Below are 22,133 nucleotides of genomic sequence, written 5' to 3'. Positions count from 1 at the left end.
TGATTTTTATTTCACTTGTTGTAAGGATGGAGAATACATCTGTACATCTGTTAAAATAGCTGGGACTTCCTTTGTGATCTAGCATGTGGTCAATTCTTGTAAATGTTCCATGTATACTTGAAAGGACTATGTATTCCCTGTTCCCTGGGTACAGAGATCTTTTGATGTATTAGATAAAGTTTAAATTTGGTTTTCAAAGCTTCTGCATTCTTACTGAGGATTTTGCTTGATCTATCAGTTTCTGGTAGAGTTGGTTTTAAACCTCCCTCTAGGATTGTGGACTTGTCAAGTTTTTCTTTCACATTTTTCACGTTTTTTTTTTTCTTTTCTTTTCTTTTTTTTTGCTTTATAGAGTTCACGTACCATCATGGCTACTTAGTTCTAAATGGTACCTTGTTCAAAATGGCTTTACTGTCTTTGGTATTTCCACTTTATTATTGTTAATCTCTTTATCTGCATTAATACTTTTCCCCTTAAATCCTATGTTCTCTCACATTAATATTATTTCACTAGGTTTTTTTTCTTGGGGTGGGGGGTTGATATAGCTTTATCCACCTCTTTGTTTTTAATCTTTCTGCCTAGTGTAAATTAAGCTGCTCTTATCAACATCAGGGCAAAACTTTGGTGGTCCTGCGGGTTCAGTCAGACCTCGGCAATTAAGTGAATATTGCGATAAAGTGAGTCACGAGAATTTTTTGGTTTCCTAGTGCATATAAAAGTTATGTTTATACTTTACTGCAGTCTATTACGTGTGAAATAGCATTATGCCTAAAAAAACAAGGTACATACTTACTTAAAAAATATTTTATTGCTAAAAAATGCTAATCATCAGCTGAACCTTCATCAAGTCATAGATCAAAGATCACTGCTCACAGACCACCCTAACACATCTAGTAACAATGAAAATGTTCGAAATATTGCAAGAATCACCAAACTGACACAGGGACACAAAGAGAGAAAATGCTGATGGAGAAATGGTGCCACTAGGGGTTTGCCTTTTGCAGGGTTGCCACCAACCTCCAATTCGTAAAAAATGCAATTATCTGCAAAGTACAATAAAACAAGGTATGCCTGTACCTGGATTTTCTTCCTATCCAGTCTGTTTAGTCTATTTACATTTATGGTAAGTACCAATTAGATTTATTTCTAGCATATTAATTTGTATGTTCTAAATGTAACATTTTTTCCTTTGCTTCTGCCCTGCTCGCCTTCCTGCCTTCTACTGGACGGGTAAGGTGCTTGCATTCTTTCGCCTGTCCCTGCTCTCTCCCTCATTCCTCCACCTCTGCAAACACAGACTGCGGGGCTTAGCAGGGTCGGCTAGGCCAGCTGCCTACCTCACAGACAAGTACTTTTTATTTCCCTACTTTGAAACAGAGTATTTACTTCCAGCTGGGTGCACTGCTGACCAGAATAAAAAGGCACTTCCCAGCTTCCCTGGCAACTAGGTACAGCAAGAGAGATGTAGCAAAAGCACTGTGTGAGACCTCCAGGAAGTCTCTTTAAAAGAGAAGCTCCGGCTACCATCTTGGACCAGGAGGATGGATGCCAAGCACTAGTCTGGTAGAGCAGAAAGACAGAAGGAAGCTGGGTCTCCAGTAACCTTAGAGCTGCCACACCAGTCCTGAGATACCTTCTTCCATACTTCATTTGCAGGAGAGAGAAATAAATGTCTCTCTTCTTTAAGCCACTAATTTGGTGGGGAGGGAGTGTGTCTCTTGTTTAGCAGCTGAGTGCAATTCCTGATACGGGAATTACAGGTAGTTCTAGAATTTTTATTTTTAAAAAATGCACATTTAACTATGAAATTTAGAAAATAAAAAGTGATCTGTTTCTAATGAAATAAATCTGATATAGCTTATAAACAATACGCTTATGAGTCATGTATTTTAAAACATCTATTTTGTAAAATTCTGTGTTCATCCCTGTTTCTTGTGTCACACGCCTTCCTTCTAAGCTCACCTCCCTTCTTGCTGGATGAGGCAGGTTGAAGCTGACCTACCGAGAGAATCGGATGGACAAGAGGAGGAGTCCTAACTTTATTCTCACCTCCAGCTCTGGTGTCCCTACCCCAGCCTTGCTGGAGGTTGGATTATACAAGCCAACGAATTGTGCTCATTTGTTGTCACCTGAGGCCAACGAATCCTGACGAAAATAGAATGCTATTGAAGAGACGTGTTCTTGTGGCATCTGCCTAATTTATCCACAGGGAGGTAACCAGAAATAATACAGATTTAAATTTTTAGAGAGGAAGTTGATAAAAAAAAAAAAGATAAAAATGAAGAAGAAAAAATACACTGGAAAAGCACCAGAAGAGAAAGATAAAAAATGAAGGAACTAAAAATAATGAGTCCTAGAATGCTGCCTAATTTATCAACTTGTCAATGGCAGCAGTTAAGAGCAGAAATCTGTTCTTTAAGGAAAAACACTGGGGAAAAAAACAACCCAAAAACCCAGACTAAAGTTATCAAACAGTATTAGACCTCAAAGGAACAATAAAAAGCAGAAATAACTGTCAATAATACATCTTTTTATTTCAGTTATTTAAAACAGCCTATGGATAAGACTTAAATATTAAACTTCCTCTTAAAACTTAACCTGGTTATTTTGTATTCAGATACAATATAAGGATAGCATATTATAATTTAATTCAAGATTAAAAAAAAAAAGCCAGGCCCTGTCTTCAGCACAGGGCTGCAATTCATTTTGTCAGGCACATACTATGCCATATATATATATATAATTTTTTTTTTTAAAAGATCTCACTAAGACTTTTCCCTTGATGACAACATTAGAAGAAAAAGCCCCAACTTAAGAAGAGCATTTCACCTGGGACACGAACAACTGTTTCATTAAGCCATGTTAAAAAAAAAAAATAAACCAGAATTAAGAATTCCATTATAACATTCACTTGAAATATATGAATGTATGTTCTTCAACATGATTCATTTATTACAATAACTTAAAGAGCAAATCATACGTACATTCTCTGTAACATCTCTCAAGAAAGAATCTATGAAATAAAATGGATATTTAAAAAAGAAAAGAGTTACCTTTGATGCAAGGTTGTCTACTAAGGCAATCATAGAATTCTTAAATAAGGTGGCGGCGGTCAGGGGTCTCTTGGTCACCTCTGTGATGCTCAGTTTGCCTTCAGGCCACATATTCTTCAGCACAGGATTTGAACTGAGAAGCACAGAAAGAGTGGTTTGAATGTTACATTCAAATAAGCTGAAAAAGAACTGCTAAGCAGTCCTGCTGAACTGTACCCAACTGCACAGCAGACTGAACTCACAAGGCCCAGCTGGAAAAATAACTCCATCCAGAAAATTAGGCTGAAAGTATAATGACAGGTACCACACCACAGAGCAAGAGGATGTGTCCAAACTGGACTACATTCGAAAAAGTCTTTAACCTTCTTTAAAGTGATGTCGGACGAGTTACCGAGGACCCTCAAAATGGCTTACGTGGTTCTTTTACCACATACCTACAATGAAACAGGTTTGGTGGTCATTTTAAGAATGAGAACAAACTGCCAGCAGGAAAATGATTCTCAGTGTCACAGCAGAAATCACGAAGGTGAGAGCATCTTCCAACTGAAACAGATCTTCTTACAGTAGAGGTCACACCACAAAAAGCCAGGTCTTTTGAAAAATCCAGATCTGAGTATAACCACCTTTACATTGTCTTCTAGGAAATCCCTTTACAGCAGCGGAATTTATGAACACATTTGTAGGTGGCGCTGGCAGTTATAATATTTTATTGATGTGACACTAAGACGGGTTGCGATCCAATTCTTAAAGTGCACTTCAGGCCAGTTTTCAGGCTAAAAATGACATATTCCTTATTTGGCTCCGTGGAGATATTTGTATACACATGCGTGGTGGTCTCCGCTCTGATTTTCCTCCTGTTTCACCTTGGGTGCTTTTGATTTGAAAGTAAAGGAACTGAAAAATGTTACTTGCTTCCTGGGAAACTTCTCTCTTATTGAAAAAAAAATTTTTTTAATTGAGGGTTGAGAATAGGAAAGACTTAATGGACCTTCTTTGCTTATTGTGTTTCCTGTTGCCATCACTTTGTCCACTTTTCCCTCCCTGGTATAAAATTAAGAAAACTGAGTTGGTTTCCCAAACATCTAGTAAATTTCTGTATACAGGGGCTCCAAATAATAGCAGCAAACTGCCAGAACGGATGACAAAGGTGCAAGGAGCATAAACGGTGAGGTGCATGGTGACCTGGTCTGTGCACGAAGGCAGAGCAATACTCCGAATCCTCTCTGTTACCAGGAGGCTGTGCCAACTACCATCAAAAGTGGCTATAAAATAATGCAATGACCTGTGGCTTATGGACCAGTTTTACTACGTTCCAGTCTTATTTCATAATTTTCCAATGATTTACGTTATCAATAAAAATGACCATATAAATGGATATTGCTTTTCCTTAACTTTTCCATTTCAGTCTTTAGCAGAGAGACAACCTGAGACAATGGTTCTCAACCTTCAGTACAAATGAAGCCTGGATGCCTTCCTAACACCTATGGAACAGAACTGCCAGAAAGCAGAGCATGTGCACCTTGAAAATCACTGGTTTTGGATCTATGCAGTTTCCACCCCCAGTTCCACCTTACTGTTTAAGACACTTTTCCTGTATCACCTTGTAAGTGGAGGGAGGGGGGAGTGTTGAAAATGAAGGAATAAGATGGCTATTATTGTTATTATTATATTATTATTATTAAACAGTAGAACGGATGCATAATGAATCAAAACAGACACATACTGTCCTTTTAAAGAGAAAGAACTTTCAGGCCAGTAAGTCAACATAGTTTTCAGACATTTAAAAGACACCTTTTCTTAAAAGGGAAGCTCGTTTATCCAGAAATCCAGCATGCACTATAGATAAGGCAGAGTGTACCTGGCTAACGAGAGGGGTCAAGGGTCATCCGTGCACCTGACACGCCACCTGCTTGCTCCTTGCTCCTTCCATTTACACACATGCACACACACACACTGAAATTTTGGGAGGTCGTTTAGCCATGAAATCATGGAACAGTGTCCAAGGGCAAAGGCAGCCCATCCGAACACCATCTAGGAGGATAGGTTTAACCAAAATAATTCCCAGATTTCCCACCCCAGTGGCAAGGCCTTTCCTACTAAGGACATATACCCAATAAGTTGCAACAAACGGACTTTTAATCTTTTTACACCTTTGGCAAGACCATCTCTGTTGTGAAATGGATTCATCTTAGCCCGATGCCTTTAACTGCTGGATTTCTCTACGTTCCTTTGTTCTGATTCCATGCTTACCAAGCAACTCAGCAGTTCATAAACTAGAGTTCCATTTGACCTCCCAGGCAGGTTTTCCAGTAGGGAAGAAGAGCCCCTCATACCAACGCAAGTGTTCCATACTGTGAGACTGCCGGATTTTGTGCTGGAAATCAGTCCACTTGCTGCTTTGTCTCTGCACTGGTCCTCAGAAGATGGGGTTCCCTGAATCCACCACTAGAAGGGGGAGCTGAGCCTCTGGGCTGTGACGAAGGCCACCTTGTGCAGCCCCCTGGAAGCCTGGCGGCCTTCCCCGGGCAATCCGCCCTGACTCCGCCACTGGCAAACTGAGGCCACTTTTCCGATTTGACTTTTTGACATTTTCGACACAGAGCAATGCCAGACTCTTTCATGTCTCCCTCAAAACGAGTGCATCTTACCTGACAAACCAAGCACCGAAACTCCTCTCTGAAAGCCTCTTCCCTCCACAAGCAGCTCGTGCGTGGGCCCCTCCCACATTCCCATCACTAGAAGGCCTGCGTCTGTCTAGTGATGATGGCGCCATCCCTGCTCTTAGCCACTTCAACACCCACCCAGATGGACCACTTTATAGCAAGACCTCTTGAAAGAACCATTGAAACACAAGGTCTCCACATTCTTGTTTTCTGTATTCTCTTGAGCCCCCTCCCATCAGACATCAGTTATCATGACTCCGTTGAAACCAGTGTTGCCAAGAGTCCCACCGACCTTCACGTCAGCAAACCCAGTGGCCAGCCTTGGTCCTCACATCACTCTGCTCTTGACAGTATGACACAGTTGATCATTTTTCTTGGCTTGGCCTCTCTGACACCAGATTCCTGGTTTTCTCGCTACGTCACTGGCAAGCTCTCAGTTTCCTTTACCAGCTCCTCCTTCTTTGCTTGACTCTAAATGGTGAAGTGTCTCGGGGGATTCACCTTTCAACCTCTTCTTTTATTTTTTTGGCCATGCTCAGCTTAGATAATCTCGCCCGGACAACAGCTTTAAACACTATCAATATGCCGACGACCGTGAATTTACGTCTCTAGCCCTGCCTGTACCCTGAGCTCCAGATGCATGCATACGGTCGCCTATTGAGCATTTTCAACGGGATGTCCAGTTTGCATCTCCGGCCAAACGTATCCAAAGTAAACTCGATTTCCCCCCACGAATAAGCGCCTCCTCTTGTCTTCAGACACCGAGCACCCCTTCCCCACTGCTCAGGCACCATCTGCGATTTCTGTCTCTGGCACATCACACGTCCTATCCATCAGCTATGCCTGTGGGCTCTACTCTCACAGTAGCACCTGCTTGGACCACTTTTCATTGCCTCGGTCACCACCAGCCAGGTCTCAGCCTGGATTACTCGACGAGCTGCTCACCGGCCCCCCTACGCCTGCTCCTGCCCTTCACAGTCTGTCTTTACACAGCAGCTCTGCTGGCGTCTTTAGAATAGAGATCACGTCGTACCACACCCTCCAACGGTCTCCCTCCATCTCTGGCTCTCACACTCGTGGCGAGCCAGGCCCTGCTGACCTCTCCAAAGTCATCCCCGTCACTCTCCCCTCCCCTGCTTCCAGCCACACGGGCCTTCCTGCCGTCCTCAACACACCCAGGCCGGCGCCCGCCCCAGCGCCTTGGGACCAGCTCTCCTCTGCCCGAGCGCTCCCTCCCTCAGCTTCATGGCTCATCCCCTCACTTCTCGGAGGTCTCAGCTCCAACGACACCTCTCTGGAGACGCCTTTTCTGACCACGCTGTCTGTAACGCCTCCCCTGCCCCCGCCGGTCCACACCCTTCCATCTCTCTTGCCTACTTTATTTTTTCTCTACAGCACTTGTCACTACCTGAAAGCTCATTGTTTTATTGTTCATTAACTGTCACCTCCACTAGAATAACAGACCTCAGGAGGGCAGGGGCTTTGCATCCGGAGAGCACAGGCACACGTGAGGCTCAGAGGTGCCTGCTACACTTTTGATGATCTACTGATCAACCAACTGAGTAGCCTTAATACGTGAGTGACAACACTTCTCTGAGCCAAAAAGAACCAGCTGGCAAGGAAGCCTTTCTCCTTCACGGGTCTTCTTTCCGAAGTTTACCCGTACTGGGTGTGAACTTGCTGTCCTTTGGCTAGTTTTATTTCTTTACCGCTTTTTCACATTTTCTTGGATTGTGAGACGAATCTGTCCACCCAGGACCTATTGCCACTGACACTAGATGCCACTCTGATATCAAGGTGGTCCCTTAGCTGTAGCCAAAGACACACAGTGGGAACCTGAGTGTGTGAAGCTCTCAGCTGGGACAGAGGTGATCTGACACTGTCCTATCACCGCTGAGGACACTGGTAGGGGGTGTCGGAAGGATGGCAGCAGGGAACAGAGAAACCGCGGCAACCCGAGGGAAATCAAGGAAAATCATATTCGTAGTAGGGTCCCTGCCCTAAGTTTATAGGTTTTATCATCATAAAATAACTTATTATCTCATTCAGTAAGTATGATCCAGCAGAACTAGAAAAACTGCCAGAAACATTTAAAATGGTCACATAAAAGTAATCACCTGCAAACACATTATGCAACACGTATGTCAAAGAGCTTACCATGAAGAAAATTAATACAATTTCAATCCTACCTGTTATACATCAGGCGTTTGAAATCTTGAAATAAAGTGTCTTTGTTTTTGTCAATAAAACCAATGACAGAATAGCTAGTTGAGGGGGAAAAAAAAACACAAGAGAAAACACATTATTCACCAAGGAAGAGCCACTTCTAAGCTTTTCTGGAAGTCTACAAGCCCTTCTACTGCAAAAACTTATGCACCAGTCATCTCTAAAGCTGATGCTGCCCACCTAGTTCTGAGTTAAAGAACATCAAACCTGCCTGCCACCCAGATGGGATGCTCGCTGCCTCTCCTTCTCTGGAGGAGCGCAAACCCCAACATCCTCATTACGATTAAGATCACCGTTTTCGCCTGGCTTGTTGTTTACCTCAGGAAGATGCCTTTTAAAAAGACAGCTGTGTTTATCATCTGGCATTCCTAAGATAAAAACAAAACAGGAACGTACAGGAACTAACCGTCTCAGCTGTAGGGAGGTCAAAGGGCTCGCCTAAGGTTGGCTCACTGCTCAGGGTGGGAGAAAAGAGTCCTAAAGAACTGGAAAGGACAGTGAGAGCTGGATATGCAGAGGAGAGGGAGGCAGGCAGGTCACAAGGGAAACAGGTGCAGCGAAGGGGCGGCAGCAGGCACACGCGTGGAGGTCTTGAGAGGAAATGAGGGGGTCAGGACTCATGGTTCGGAGGCAGGGACATGAGTAAGGTCTTGGAGGTCCAGCTAAAACTGCAGCTGGTGACAAAGGTAGGAATGGGGGCTGCTCTGCGGCAGTGCCGGGCATGGTCTCAAAGGGGAGTGAACTGCGGGGGTGTGTGTGTGTGCGTGCACATAACAGTAACCTAGGATTCCCCACGACTGAGGCTAAGAGGAGGCTGGGGACACAGTAACGCTAGACGCAGCTGCTCCTTGCAGCTCTCCGGTCTTGCCTGTCTGTGCTTCCTTCCTTGACAATCCCGCCAGTATAGACCATTGTCAGCTCTCCAGCCCTGACCCCTCACCAAAGTTTCAGCCTTACCCGTTTAATTCTGCAAGAAGGTTCCTTCGGGCTGCGCTGCCCATGGGCACTTCAAGGCTACCGGGTCCAAAATGATTTCCCTGCCCCCTTCCTACCTAGGTCTTCTTCCTGATACCTTCAGGTCACTTTTGACTGAACCCTTGAAGTCGCCTGACTCTTAATCTACGGTCAGACCCATACAATTCAGACTTCAGAGGCCTTGTTCGGGCCTTTAGGGCTCATTGCGATTTGGTCTCAATCTGCTCTTCTAGGCATTTCTACTTCTCTTCTGCCACCAAAAGGTCACGTTCCAGTCAAAGGGGCCCAGTTGCTATTTCCTGAAATTTTTTTTCTTATTTTTAGCACCCTTCCCACTTTTTCCTATAAAAATAATTCCTAGCACCCAAGGACCAGCATCTGCCTTCCTGCGTCTATTAAACACACAGTTAGAAGCATTATATCATTTGCTTATTCTGAATTCTGACAACACATGTTATTAATCATATTGCAATTATTTTCAACCATCTTTTGTTGCATCAATGTATATAAATGTATGTGTGTATATATATATGTTAATAAATATACATACAATCACATATGTATGAATGCATCTTAATCGAAAAGCTCTTTGTAGGCAGAGACCATAGTTTATAAAGTATTGTGCACAAAGAAGATATTTAGTAAAAGTCTAGAAAAGGGTTGAAGGGCTTAAGGAGAGAAGGGGAAATCTGAGGCATCAAATATTTCTCCAAGGGTCTGGAAACCTAATTATTATCTCAGCTAGTCCATAAACTTGCTGTGTGACCTTGGGTAAGAATTTTACACACTCTGCGTAAGTTCTCTTATCCATAAAACAAAGGGCCGGCCCTACATGGTCTCCAAGGCCAATGTCCAGTGCTGCACTTAGCCAGTCCAAGCTGCACAGAAGTGCCCTGTGAGTGGGGCCTGGATTTCAGTGGCAGATATCTGTACAGAACTGGGTCTTCCCTCTTCAAAGTGTTCTGGGGCCTGGGAACAGGCCCAGGAAAAGTGGGTAATGGTGCCATTCCAGCCTTAACGGCTAGTTTGACAGATGGGGTGATAATTTGGAGCCATATTATTTTATGATTCTAGAGTTTTAACTTAAATCAGGAACGGCTATTAACATTTCTTCAAATGTCTTTTTGACATTTACGGAGACGATCATTCGCTTTTTTGTTGTTGCAGTTGTTCACTCTCTTCCTGTAATGGGTTATGTGAATAGAATTCCTAATGTAATAAATGAGGAGAAAGGAAAAGAGGGGACTTCAAACAAAAGCAAGGTAAGGAGCAGGGTTCGGTGGACAGTCAGAGCATCTAAGCGTAGCAGAGGGGGAAATGCCTCTCTTGAAAGACAACCATGTCAAACTCCCTGGAACCTGTCAATGTTACCTTACATGGTACAAGATGAGAAAATGTTAAGGATCTTGGGAGGAGAATCTTATCCTGTATTACTCAGGTGGGCCTTAAATGCCATCCAAGTGTAGCTTTATGACAGATGCAGAGGAGGATTTAACCCAGACACACTGAAGAGGGGGAGGCAATGTGACCCCGGAGGCAGAGATCAGAGTGATGCAGCCACCAGCCAAGGAAAGCCGCTGGGAAAAACAAGGAACACTCCCCCTCTAGAGCCTCTGGAGTGTGCCCTGCTGACACCTTAGATTTCAAACTCCTGGCCTCCGGAACTGTCAAAGAATCAACTTCTGTTGCTTTAAGCCACCAACACGCAGTAATTTGTTATGTTAGCCCTAGGAAACTAAAATGCTAAGGTAGTTTATATATATACAGACACACATATATATATGTATATATATGTATTTTTTTTGTTATTATTTTCCTACCACTTTCTACCTTTATTGCATTGTAACCAGAAAATGTAGCTTATGAGAATTTTACGTTTCCAAATAACATTTGAAAAATACTGCAGTAAAACTGGTTTTTGCTCACAGAGTTAATTAGCAGTTTGTCACATACAATGATTACCCTCACCTCGGGGCCCGAATACCTGCTGTCTCTTCTGCTTGGAATGCCCTGTCTTCTCCGTCTCCTCTTCCTGATCCTGTCCCCTGACTAAGCCTCTTTTACGTTCAGGACTCAGCTGGGATACCAGTTCCTCCAGAAAACGGGGCAACACTCCTCACCCTGGGTTAATAACTCCTCCTCAGAGTTCCCACAATGTCTTGTGTGTCTCCAGTTTAACCCTCTCCATTCTTCACTATAGCGACTTATCGTGTATCAGCTTGCACCCTCCACTAAACTGTCAGCGTCTTCAGAGTAAGGCCTGTGTCATCCATCTTTCTCAACGTACTCTCGAGGTTTATTTATCCATCAGTTGACTTAGACTGAGGGCCAACTATGCCAGGAATTGTGCACGCCCACATGGTGTGCGTTTAATAAATGTCTGAAAAGCAAGGGATGAGTGATGCGATGCCAATGTTTTGAGTGCAGAAATTAAAATACACTGGCATGAGAAACGGCTAAAAAATGCAGATGAATAGGAAAACAGTTTATATTTTTCCTGATTATGTTTTCTAAAGTGAGGCTGTATGCAAGTCATCACGCCAGGTTCCAGAGTGAGATACTCACACCACGTCCCCGGCGTAATGTCGGATTCGAAAATCTCGATCAAACTCCAGGATTTTGTCCGAGGCGCAGAGCTAAGAAAAATCAACAAGGAGATGGTTTTGATAACGGCACATTTTCACTTTCCTCCAACTTAAAAGAAAATGATGAGAATGTCTCAAATCACGATATCATTATGAATGAAACCACAGTATGCAGGGCTTAATTTGGCGAATGTGGCATAAAGACCATGAGCGTTCCCCGGAAGTCCAGATGGCCAGGCTTCATTTCCCGGCCACTCTTGCAGTTGGAAATGGCCAAATGACCAAGTTCCGGGCAATAGTAGGTGAGTGCAGGTGAGGGGAGGTGAGGCTCTTCCAGGCCAAAGCTCCTAAGGAGTGGATGATTGACTGTCCTCTGTACTTTCTTTTCACCTCCCACCAGCTGGATGTAGAGAATAGTCCTGAGGGGATGGAAGAGCCAGAAGGAAGAAGAACTGGGTCCCTGCGAGGGAAACAGACTTGTACTGTCCATGACACTTAAACCTTGGCTGCCACCTTAACCCACAGCCCAGCCTCCCCCGACTGACAGAGCTGAAGGAGGCCCGTGCTGAGGGGGTGCCGTCTCCAAGCATGTACATCTCGCTCAACACTCACACCTGATATCTGAAGGAAGCATTATGGGCTCTCCTGTGCTTACATGGAAACGGAGGCTCAAACCGGCTGGGTAACCAGCCCAAGGCCATGGAGCTGGTGAGCGGTAGCTCTGGGAAGGATCTGTGGGACCGAACGCAATGCCTGTTCTCTCCTATGTACACCACAGCCTGGCTCGCCCATCTTCCGCTAACCTGGGACTCCAGGCCTATCATTTCACAGAAGATCAACCTTCTGTAGCTGCTTCTTACTGAAGAGGAATTTGATGGAAAGGTGGTGTTTACGTAGCCCTTGGACTCTTACGACTTCCTGCAAGTTCCTGATGACAGTAGCACCTAGATTCTTTGTCCACCCTGTGGAGGATCACGCGATACCCTACAGGTTCCAAAGCAGACGTCTAAGAATCCACAGGCATTGAGCACGGTTACATACAAAGGCCACTTAGCCTGGAGTGTTACATGACGACTAACCCCAGCCAGGATGGCGGGTTCTACGTGGATGTCGGGACTGTTAAAGGAATAATCAGTCTACTCATTCAAAAAGTGAGTAATTCCAGGAAGCAAGCGTCAGGCTTCTGAGGTTCAGATCTTGGCTCTACCATCCACGTGCACTGTCTCCTTTAGTAACTACTTATTTCAGGGAGTTGTTCTGGATGTTAAATGAACTATGGATACCAAAGTGTCTAACATGCAGAGGGGTCTGCAAAATATTTAATTCTTCTTTCTTCTCTCTCTCATTAACCACTTTTTACAACACCCCTTTTACTTGGAAACTCCCAAAGGAAAAAGACTCAAGAGACATCTATAGTAACTGAATAACTCTTACATTTGGATACGGCAAAGTCTTCACTGATCTAAGCACAGAAGGCTTTCAATTTTTCTTTCTTTCAAATTTATTGAATCATCTGCCTGCCTCTCCGTAACTTAAATGCATAAAAAAAAATTTAGCCCCTAAATAATTATAAGCCAGAAACCTCTTATTTAACCTGTCAATGACAGTGGCTGATCATTAGTAACTGATACCAAATGATAATACCTAGTTTGACATGCACGATAAGAGCACTGATTTAACAGAAAGATTCACAGTGATGAAAACATCCTAACAGCTTGGGTATTTCATTTCTTTCCTTCATAAGGCAAAAATCCCAGAAAAGAACACACAAAAAATTTCCATCTCAGGATCTGTCTGAGGGATGATGCTGAGAAAGGCAGGAGACACCTGGGTTAGAGCTGGGAAAACCTGTGCTCCCATATTGAAAAAGAAAAAGAAAAAGAAAAAGGAAAAGAAAACAATTTCCATCTTCACAGACAAATTACTATTTAGCATTTCCTATCAAGTCAGTGGCAACTGCTTAAAAGTCCATGTACAGTTGCTGTGTTAAATATGAAACTGTATTTCAGAATAGTGGTTTGATAAATTCAAGTGTAGAAATGGCCAAGGTGAAACGTAGCAAAATGAGGTGATTTCTCACGGGAGAATCATAGTTATTTACTTAAGTAAAGTGGAGCCTTGCCGGTTTCAGTTTAAAATTCAGTATTTCAGAAGATTTATTTGGTATGATCGTGACCAACTCAATCTGACAAACACGGATTGTCTAGCATCTGGTGGGCACAATCTAGGCAAGTCTCCAAAACCTGAACTGTGATGATGAGGGACTTTTATAACCAGCCCCTCAGAGGTGGTGGGACATTCACCCATGTAAGTATGCCACGTTTCAGAGCACCACTCAGAATTATTTAAGTGGCTTCTAACTTTGCTCACTCCTCTGTCCCCAGCACCCAGGCTGAACCTGGAAAAGGAGAGTCACTTGTTAAGTGTTTGTGTTATACATGGGGAATGACTGAGAGACTAACTCTAGCTAGAACGCTCATGTCAAAGGTCAGACCACAGTATCTGAAAGCCAACTTATAGCAGGCTACAAGTTAATTCTCAGTAATAGGCCACGGAGGGTATTTTAGAAATAAACTGTTCTATAGTCAATATTCAGCCAGTAATCTATTACTTGATGATTTGTCCTTTCTTCTAGTTAACTGTGGAATTCTACTGCTCTGATTACATAATTCCAAAAGGGACAAAGTTAGAAAATAGATTTATTCATGCTAAAAAATGACAGTGCGTCATGGATTTATATGGAATTACGGAGGAGCAGAAATGTTTGCCCCTTTCTTTACGGAAGTGAAGAAGCATGGGGCCTGTCTTTCCTTCAGCTGATGGCTGCAGGACCAGCCTGTATTTGAAGGGACTACTGGGGATGGCAGTGTGTCTCTCCTAGGACAAGCATGATGGCAAACACACTACATGCAAGGCCCAAGGCTCGGCAAAGGTCTGACAACCTCCACTGCCACCAATGATCATGGCAATGTGATCTGTTGAGAATGTTTTTAGAATGTGAAAAACAGGGACTGACAAAGGATACCCGTTCATTTAAGGATCAAGTTTCCTTACAACAGCTAGGATTACAGCTAGAATTTCTCTGTTTTCAAGAAAGTCACAGAGTCTGAGAAACCACAGCAGAGCCCATGTACAGTATTTTTATAATGGGGGATTACAGTAAAAAGTCAAGGACAAAAGCTATTTCAGTGCCAGAATTATCAGATGCAGCAGCAAAATTCTAGCACAGGAACAAGGACTCTGTACCTATTGGTTATAAATGACATCATGCTTTCTAAAGAATCATGTTCATTTTTTCCTATTTCTAGCAAATCAAATAGTCTAGAGCTCCCTCTCGTGGACGCTATGATTTTTAATCAGTCTCGTCAGAACTTGTCCATAGCAGTGAATCACTTCATGGATGCTGATGGTCTTTCTTCGTCGAGTGGGCATTCTTTCAACCCAATCTATAAAATCGTTAATTCTGTCAGACAGTGAGGGAAGTCTTAGAGGTCAAAACGAGAGGAAGCTGTCATCATGCACACTACCTTCCGGCTAGAAAAATGACCGTGTTTGGCCAGTTTACTGTTCAGTGCTTCCAGGAACATTTCATCGGTGACTTTGCCCACGTTCATGCAGGCGTCATCTAGGATTGGAATGATCCCCTTGTGCTGCTGCTCCACCAGGTCCACGATGATCTGATTGTTGAAGTAATCGATCTGTAGGACACAGAGAGAAGGCAATTCCAGAGGGGACAGCGACCAGGAACAGGCACACCACCAACGCCTCCGTGTCAATCAGGAGTTTAACTTACTTTGATGACAACCACACGAATAACATTGGGGAGGTATAATGCTACAATGAGCACACATTCTTACAGAGGCTTTTTTAAAAATTCATTTGTTGACTTTTCATCATAAAACACTTTGTCTTAAGTGAGTACAGCTCAAGGCAAAAATTATAAAGCAGATAACGTTTCTCCCATCCCTGACTCTTGTTTTAATCCTGTCTCCATACCCTGCACCTAACCTTTCTCTTCAGACTCTCAATCCCCCCATCTGTTTGCTGTTAACCATGAGACCCAGATTCCACTAAGTACCAACAAATAACCTAGAGGTGTTATTTGAGCTCTCACTTGGCAAAGTGAAGGTGTTACGCAGAACCTGCATTTTTAGTTATACGGCCCTGGGTGACTAAAATCCCAAAGGGCATCTCCTCCAGCTTCCCCAAACTTAAAAAAAGCATCCATGGGACTAACAGAGTTTTTCAGGGTACCATATAAAAAAAAATTAATTCTGAGATACAAGTATTCACAAGGATAAGAATAAGCTTTTCATTTGCCTCCATAAGCTGAACTGAGTTACAACTTGCCTCTTTAGCAACTCCAACACACACATGGTTTGTGTTAACAATCCTCCGCTACACCTGTTTATTCTGAGCCTGCAGCACACATATCCCCCCGCCCCCCCCCCCCCCCACGGAAGTACGCACGGGCCTGACTCAGGCAAGCTGCACATCATTTGAAGACGGGCAGGTCACCATGCATTTCAGTCCTGTGTGTTGATATTTCCCATCCCATCTAGGAGACGCCTGCACTTAGAGTTGTCTCTGTTACCTTCTGTAAGATCGACACGCTCACAACAGACTATTACAGCGTCTTGTGTGTCCGTGTTCCATGCTATGCGAAATCCAAGGACTCAGGCCAGCTATTCAGCTCTGGCTTTCAGCTCCATTCCTGGCCTTCCAAGTCCTCCTCTGTATTCCATGGACTGAAAGTCTGCCAACTGGATGGCTTTTACGTTCTTTTTTATGCTTTTCTGGTTTGTCTAAATCAGGGATTTTTTCAACAGAGGGCGACTTTGCCCCCCCGGGGCATCTGGCAATGTCTGGACACATTTTTGATGGCGACGACTAGGGGGATACCGCTGGCATCCAGTGGGAGAGGCCAGGGACACTGCTAGCCACCCTACACTGCACAGGACAGGCTCACAGCAGTTATCTGGTCCAAGACGTTAGTACAGACATGGAGAAGCCCTGGTCTTAGTATTTCATTGTGGGCACTTACTACATTTCCAGTTAGGGAAAAAATATTCTTAAAATGCTCAAAAAGCAGGAACTCTAAATTAATAGCTGAAATCTTAGACTTTGGGACTATGGAATTAAAGACTAAGTCTTTTGTCCCAAGGACAAAAGAATTAAGTTCCCCAAATTCCAACTGTCTAACCTAAAAGTGATTAGTCTTTGCCGAAAAGTCCAGGAACTTTTAGTTCACAGTTTGATGTTCCTTCAAACATCGCTTAAAATCATGGTTTTCCAACCAGGTTCTTCTAGCCGCTTGACATTCCCAGGAGGTTTTTCGGGGGATGCAGGGAACAGAGAGATGTGATGGGACAGCTCAGGGGCATGGGTTCTGGGCCTCCCATCCCAACTCCAAATGAGCAGCTTTGGGCCTGAGAGTCAAGTTCTCAGCAGCTAAAAGTGACTTGTAAACCACTGTACCAAAAGCATGTAAAAGTGAATCAGCCAGACATTAGGAACCTCCTGATGGACGTTCACACACCACCTATGAAACAGGCTGGCAGAAAAACACTGACCGTGAAACCACTCAAGACTGTAGATCTAACAGCAGATGTAAAGGACACACAAGGCACAGAGAAACATAATTAGATGACACCTCGGGAATCGGATTAGCAAAATCCAGACAGCAGGAAACTGCAGAAGAAACAACTCGTTCTTTCAACAAAAGATTGCAAGGGAAAAAAAAGAAGTGAAAGAGAGAGGATAAAATCTATGGATCCGTGCGAGACTTATCAACCAGCCACAATGTAAGAAACTTACCTGGATCCAAATTCACACAAACTGTACAAATAAAACCCAAAACTCTAAGACAACTGAGGAAATGTGAAAATGTGAACACTGGCTGGATAGCTGATGAGATTAAGGAACTACTGATAATTTTTTTGGTGTGATAATGGTATTGTAGTTATGGTTTTTATAGAAGTCTTTATCTTTTAGAGAAACACACTGAAATATTTAGAGATGAAATAGTGGGATGTCTGAGATTTGCTTCAAAATAATCTAGGGGTGGACGAATGACACAAGACAGGCAATTCACTGGTAACTGTTAGAGCTGGGTGATCGGTACATTGAGCTTGTTATACCGTGATCTCTGCTCTTACGTATGCTTGAAATTTTCCATAATGAAAAAAAAGTTTAAAAATTAATCACTATGTTCAAAAGTATGGGATTTTTAAAGGAAATACTTGCCTGGGATAGAGATTCTAATTTGGGGACCTGGCACGTGGTCAGTAACTGTTATCTTGGGAGTTAGCCGTCTGTTGCCTCTAGGAAACATATTTTTTGGTTGATTTCACTAGAATTTTTGCAAAGGGCTTCTGCTCCTTTTTCAGATGTTTGAAATACCCTACTGCAGTTGTTGACTTTTCCCTTGATCAACTATGACTGTGGGATTTCATATTCTGATTGTTAAAGGGTATTTTTGACCAGTATCTTTGAGCCATATCTGAATAATGAGTTTTATGATTAAATTTGCTATAAAAATCTAAGTCCCATTTATAATTGTATATTATATAACAGATTTGTTCTAAGAAAGCTGTATATAAATTTAATTACATCTTAAATGTACTATGAGAGTTTACTCTTTCAATTAAAATTGTAGGTAGTCCTATTATAAAGTAATAATGCACCCTTTGGCTTATTTGTAAATAGGTAAAATTTATACTAACATCCTTGAACAACATTTTTCGTGGTATTCTAATATTTAACCCATGATGGAAGGCAAAGAAGCAATCTGAAGCAGGAAAGCTATTCATTATACCGCTCTCTTGTTCTAGACAAGCGGAGATAGAAAGGAGGAGGTAGGAAGGAATATAAAAGTAATTTAAATGTAGCAATTCAAATAGCTTTTCACTGCTATTACATTGGCTATCAAAAACAAATACTGGCTTTTATTTTTATTGTCTATACTATTTGGCAAAAGGATAAACACAAAACTTACAGAAACTCAGAAGTCTCTGTATTTTTCATGTCAGTTCTAAGAATTCTTTAAAAATACAAATTTCAAAGAAAGTTACTAGGTCCCACTGCTGTCATGAGCAGGAGGTCTCGTGGTCATGTTTTTAGCTGTGATCTGTGGCACTGTGCCCTGGCTACCCAGTCCTACTGTCCGGCTCTGTCTGACCAGACTACGGACAAACATTAAAGTTCGCAAAAAGCCATGAGGAGAGAGGTGATACCTGGAGTGCGGCACAAAGGAAAGGAAATGGAGATCAGAGTTAATACAGCTGTTTCCATGCCTGGGCCTCAGAGAATATGGACCTCATTAACTAAAGACAAGAAAATGCCACTGGGCTTACAAAAAAAAAAAAAAAAAAAGGAGGGAGAAGAAACTCAACTTGGAAGCAAAGTTCAACCAATGTCAGGCAAAAGTTGCTGCTCTGAATAACCTATAAATGATGCTAAACTCTAAGAGATATATGTGAATCAAGAAGCCCACATGGGATCAGCTATAAAGCGAAAATGTTAAGTTTACTGATTTTTAACTCGGCATTTTCTGGTCACCAGCCGGTGGCGGGGGGGGGGGGAGGGTGACTGTCAAATCAGAGAAATCTCAGCTATCAACTCTGGGTATTTACATTATCTCAGAAAGGCAAGCGAAGGTGTAGGTGTTTCAAGCACCGAAGAGGGTCTGAAGACACACCTAAGACGGTAAGACCGGACAAGACCACGGACACGCGACGCACACTGCCTGCAGGAGGCCACTCACGTGTTTCCAGGGGATCCCCTCCCGCTGGTACTCCTCTTGTTCCTGCTTCAGGACCAGCTGGATAAACAGCTGCTGGAGCTTTTCGTTGCAGTAATTGATGCAGAACTGTTCAAAGCTGCAAGAAAGGGGGTCAACTAGGCTCAAACAAGTTAAAAAATAAAAAATAAACAACAGGGTGTTAAGTGTCCTCTCTGGTTTACCTGTTGTTGTCAAAGATCTCAAAGCCGTAGATATCCAAGACGCCAATCACCGTGTTTTTCCCGTGGGTCGTGGTGTCAGAGCTCTTGACCTCAATGATATCGTTGATGCGAGAAACAATCCAACAAAAAAGGCGCTCATAGATAGCCTGTGAGGAAAATGACACAGTAAATCCCTGCCTGTTTGGAAATGAGTCCTCTGGATCTGAGATAAGTTTTAAATTCCTAGCGACCTCCTCCTTACCATGTAGTGTAGCCGTCATTACCCTAAGCTGAAAAACGAGAAATGCAGAGCATAAAAAAAAAAAATCACAAGATGTCTGCAAAACTAAAGAAAATGGTTTAGATTTTTTACAAGATTATCATCGGACGCTACAAGTGTTGTAGGCTAACAGCGTTCCTTAGGTGTGTCCCTCTGCCCCACGACACCAGTAATTTGCCCACAGCCTCATATAAGTCACTTCATGGCTTTATGTCAATCTCATCAACTATAAAAAGCAGGGAACCAATGAGTTCCATGTTCCACTAAAGCTCTGTGGATTCTGTATATGTCAACATTGATTTATAATGGAACCAGAAGGTCACCCTTTCAAATTCCTTGAGAATCAGAACCACATCCTGTGCACAAGGACACACACACCAACACACATGTGGACAAAGGCACCATGCACTCGCACTCATTCACATCCTGACCAGCGTGCTCTGCAATGTCACACCTTTACAAAGCCTCTCCTTTACATCCCCCTGCAGCTCCCACCCTCCTCACCTATATACAGCTATACACATCACCTCCATTCTTCACCTCCCTGCTATCCTTCCCTCCACTCCAGTCTTCCCTCATCTCCCACTACTCCACTGAAATGGCTCAAGGACCACCAGCACCTCTATGTGGAAACTTTCTTCTACCTCTATGTGGGCATCTCACTCGGACACTCAGCATCACTCAACCTAGTTTCCCACTCTTGTCTTCAAAGCATCCTCCTCTCCGGGATGCAGGGTACCCTGTTTTCTTAATTTTCTTCTTATTTCACTGGCTGCTCCTTCTTGGTGACCTTTAGTAGGTTTTCTTCTCTCCCTAACCTCTTCAAGTTGGAGTTCCTCCTTGTCTTCATTCCCTGTCATCTCCTCTTATCTCATCCAACACTACAGAACAGTAACATAATACTACTTCCAAATGGACCATCCCTACGCAGACCTCCCCTCTGGGCTCCAGGCTCCCGTGCCTGACTGCCGACACTCAGATGTCTCACGGCCACCTCAAACGTATGTCCTGCCAGGACCACTGAGCTCCCCACCCCCCGAAACTGCTCCTATCCTACTTTTAACCGTGAATAAACAGCAACAGAAATCTAGGAATTCATTCATTCATAAAATATTTGGTGAGTACTTATGATGTGCAGGTTGTTGGAGACACAGTACTTAGTGACATGAACATTGTCTCAGTCTCCAAGGATCTCAGGGGGTAGAGTAAAGGAAAAAAAACCACACACACACAGACACACACACAGATGAGGTGCATGGGATCTGAGGAGAATTCAACCTCTTCAGTGTTCAGCAAGGCCAGGGATGGCTTGTCCGAGAAAGTGGGCTGACATCAGAAGGATGAGTAAGAGTTAACCAGGTGAGAGGGGAGAGCAGAGCAAAGCAGGGAGAGAAAACAGCATGTGCAGAGCCCTGTGGCTGGAAGGATAAAGGGATAAAGACAATGTTAAGGCTTGAGAGAGGTCTAATATGGTGGCATGGAGAAAGGAGGCTGGAACATGACATGAAAGGAGACAGCAGAGGTGGGCTGGGGCCAGACCATGTCAAGGAATTACCCTTGATTTCATCATTCCCCAGAACAACAGGTCCTGTGGATTTTATTTTCCAAGTACAGTCTGTCTCAAATCACCCTCTTTTCTCCATTTCCATCACTACCTTCCTAGTCCAAGCTGCCGTGGTCTTTCTCCTGGATTACTGAAATATCCCCTTAATTGGTCTCTCTGCTTCCACCCCCGCCCTACCCACCACCCCGTAAAATTCCCCATACTAAGGCCAGAGCAAGCGTTTAAAAAATTCAAACTTGATATTATTCCTCTGCTTAAAACCCTCCACTCTCTTCTGCACTTCAATAAATGCAAATTTCTCCCAAGACCAAAAACTAAGCCTGAGATTTACAAGAGTTTAAAAAAAAAAAAAAGGAAAATGAAGCAACCCAATCAATCAGCAAAAAGGAAAAAGAGAAAAATCTAAACTTGGGAAAATAAAATATTCGCCAGAGGGTAACGGACAAGCAGGTTAAAGAGATGAGCTCTTACAAATGGACAATTAAAAAGCTAACAGCCCCAAAGAAACATGTACAACACGTACACCCAGGCAATTCTCAGAACAGATTTAAACATGTTAATAAAAAAAAAAAAAAAAGAAAGGATGCTTAAATACACTAGCAATGAAAACTAAAGGAACAGTCAGGTATCACTGTATACCCGTAAAATCAGTCATTTAAAGTTTAAAATCAGTGTGTCCTTTGACCTGGCAAGCTCCTTCCAGGGAGTCCATCCAACGGAAGTAAAAGCCCTGGTATGTAAGGAATGATGTGCGAGGACTGTAGCATACGTCAGAAAGAAAAGGAAACAAGTTAACAAGCGGAGTGACTCCAGAGGGGGATGGTGGCTAAATCATGGCGCCAT

The 22,133-nt window shown here is 43.1% G+C and overlaps 1 protein-coding gene across 2 annotated transcripts in view; it reads right to left on the bottom strand.

Annotated features, from left to right (window-relative positions):
- Positions 1-22,133, bottom strand: part of MYO1D (myosin ID) — a 304,051-nt gene that overhangs the window by 182,200 nt on the left and 99,718 nt on the right. For both annotated transcript variants that reach the window (XM_010958323.3, XM_074343045.1), the window contains exons 9-14: positions 19,468-19,613; positions 19,268-19,382; positions 15,030-15,200; positions 11,483-11,553; positions 7,906-7,980; positions 3,054-3,186 (exon numbers count right to left, since the gene is read on the bottom strand). In XM_010958323.3, coding sequence (XP_010956625.1) covers positions 3,054-3,186; positions 7,906-7,980; positions 11,483-11,553; positions 15,030-15,200; positions 19,268-19,382; positions 19,468-19,613 — 711 coding nt within the window. The remainder of the gene's footprint in view (positions 1-3,053; positions 3,187-7,905; positions 7,981-11,482; positions 11,554-15,029; positions 15,201-19,267; positions 19,383-19,467; positions 19,614-22,133) is intronic.

This window comes from Camelus bactrianus, chromosome 16 (assembly GCF_048773025.1).
Source record: "Camelus bactrianus isolate YW-2024 breed Bactrian camel chromosome 16, ASM4877302v1, whole genome shotgun sequence".
Classification (NCBI taxonomy): domain Eukaryota; kingdom Metazoa; phylum Chordata; class Mammalia; order Artiodactyla; family Camelidae; genus Camelus; species Camelus bactrianus.
The sequence above is the reverse complement of the archived record's forward strand: the minus strand, read 5'-3'. Positions and strand labels throughout refer to the sequence as shown.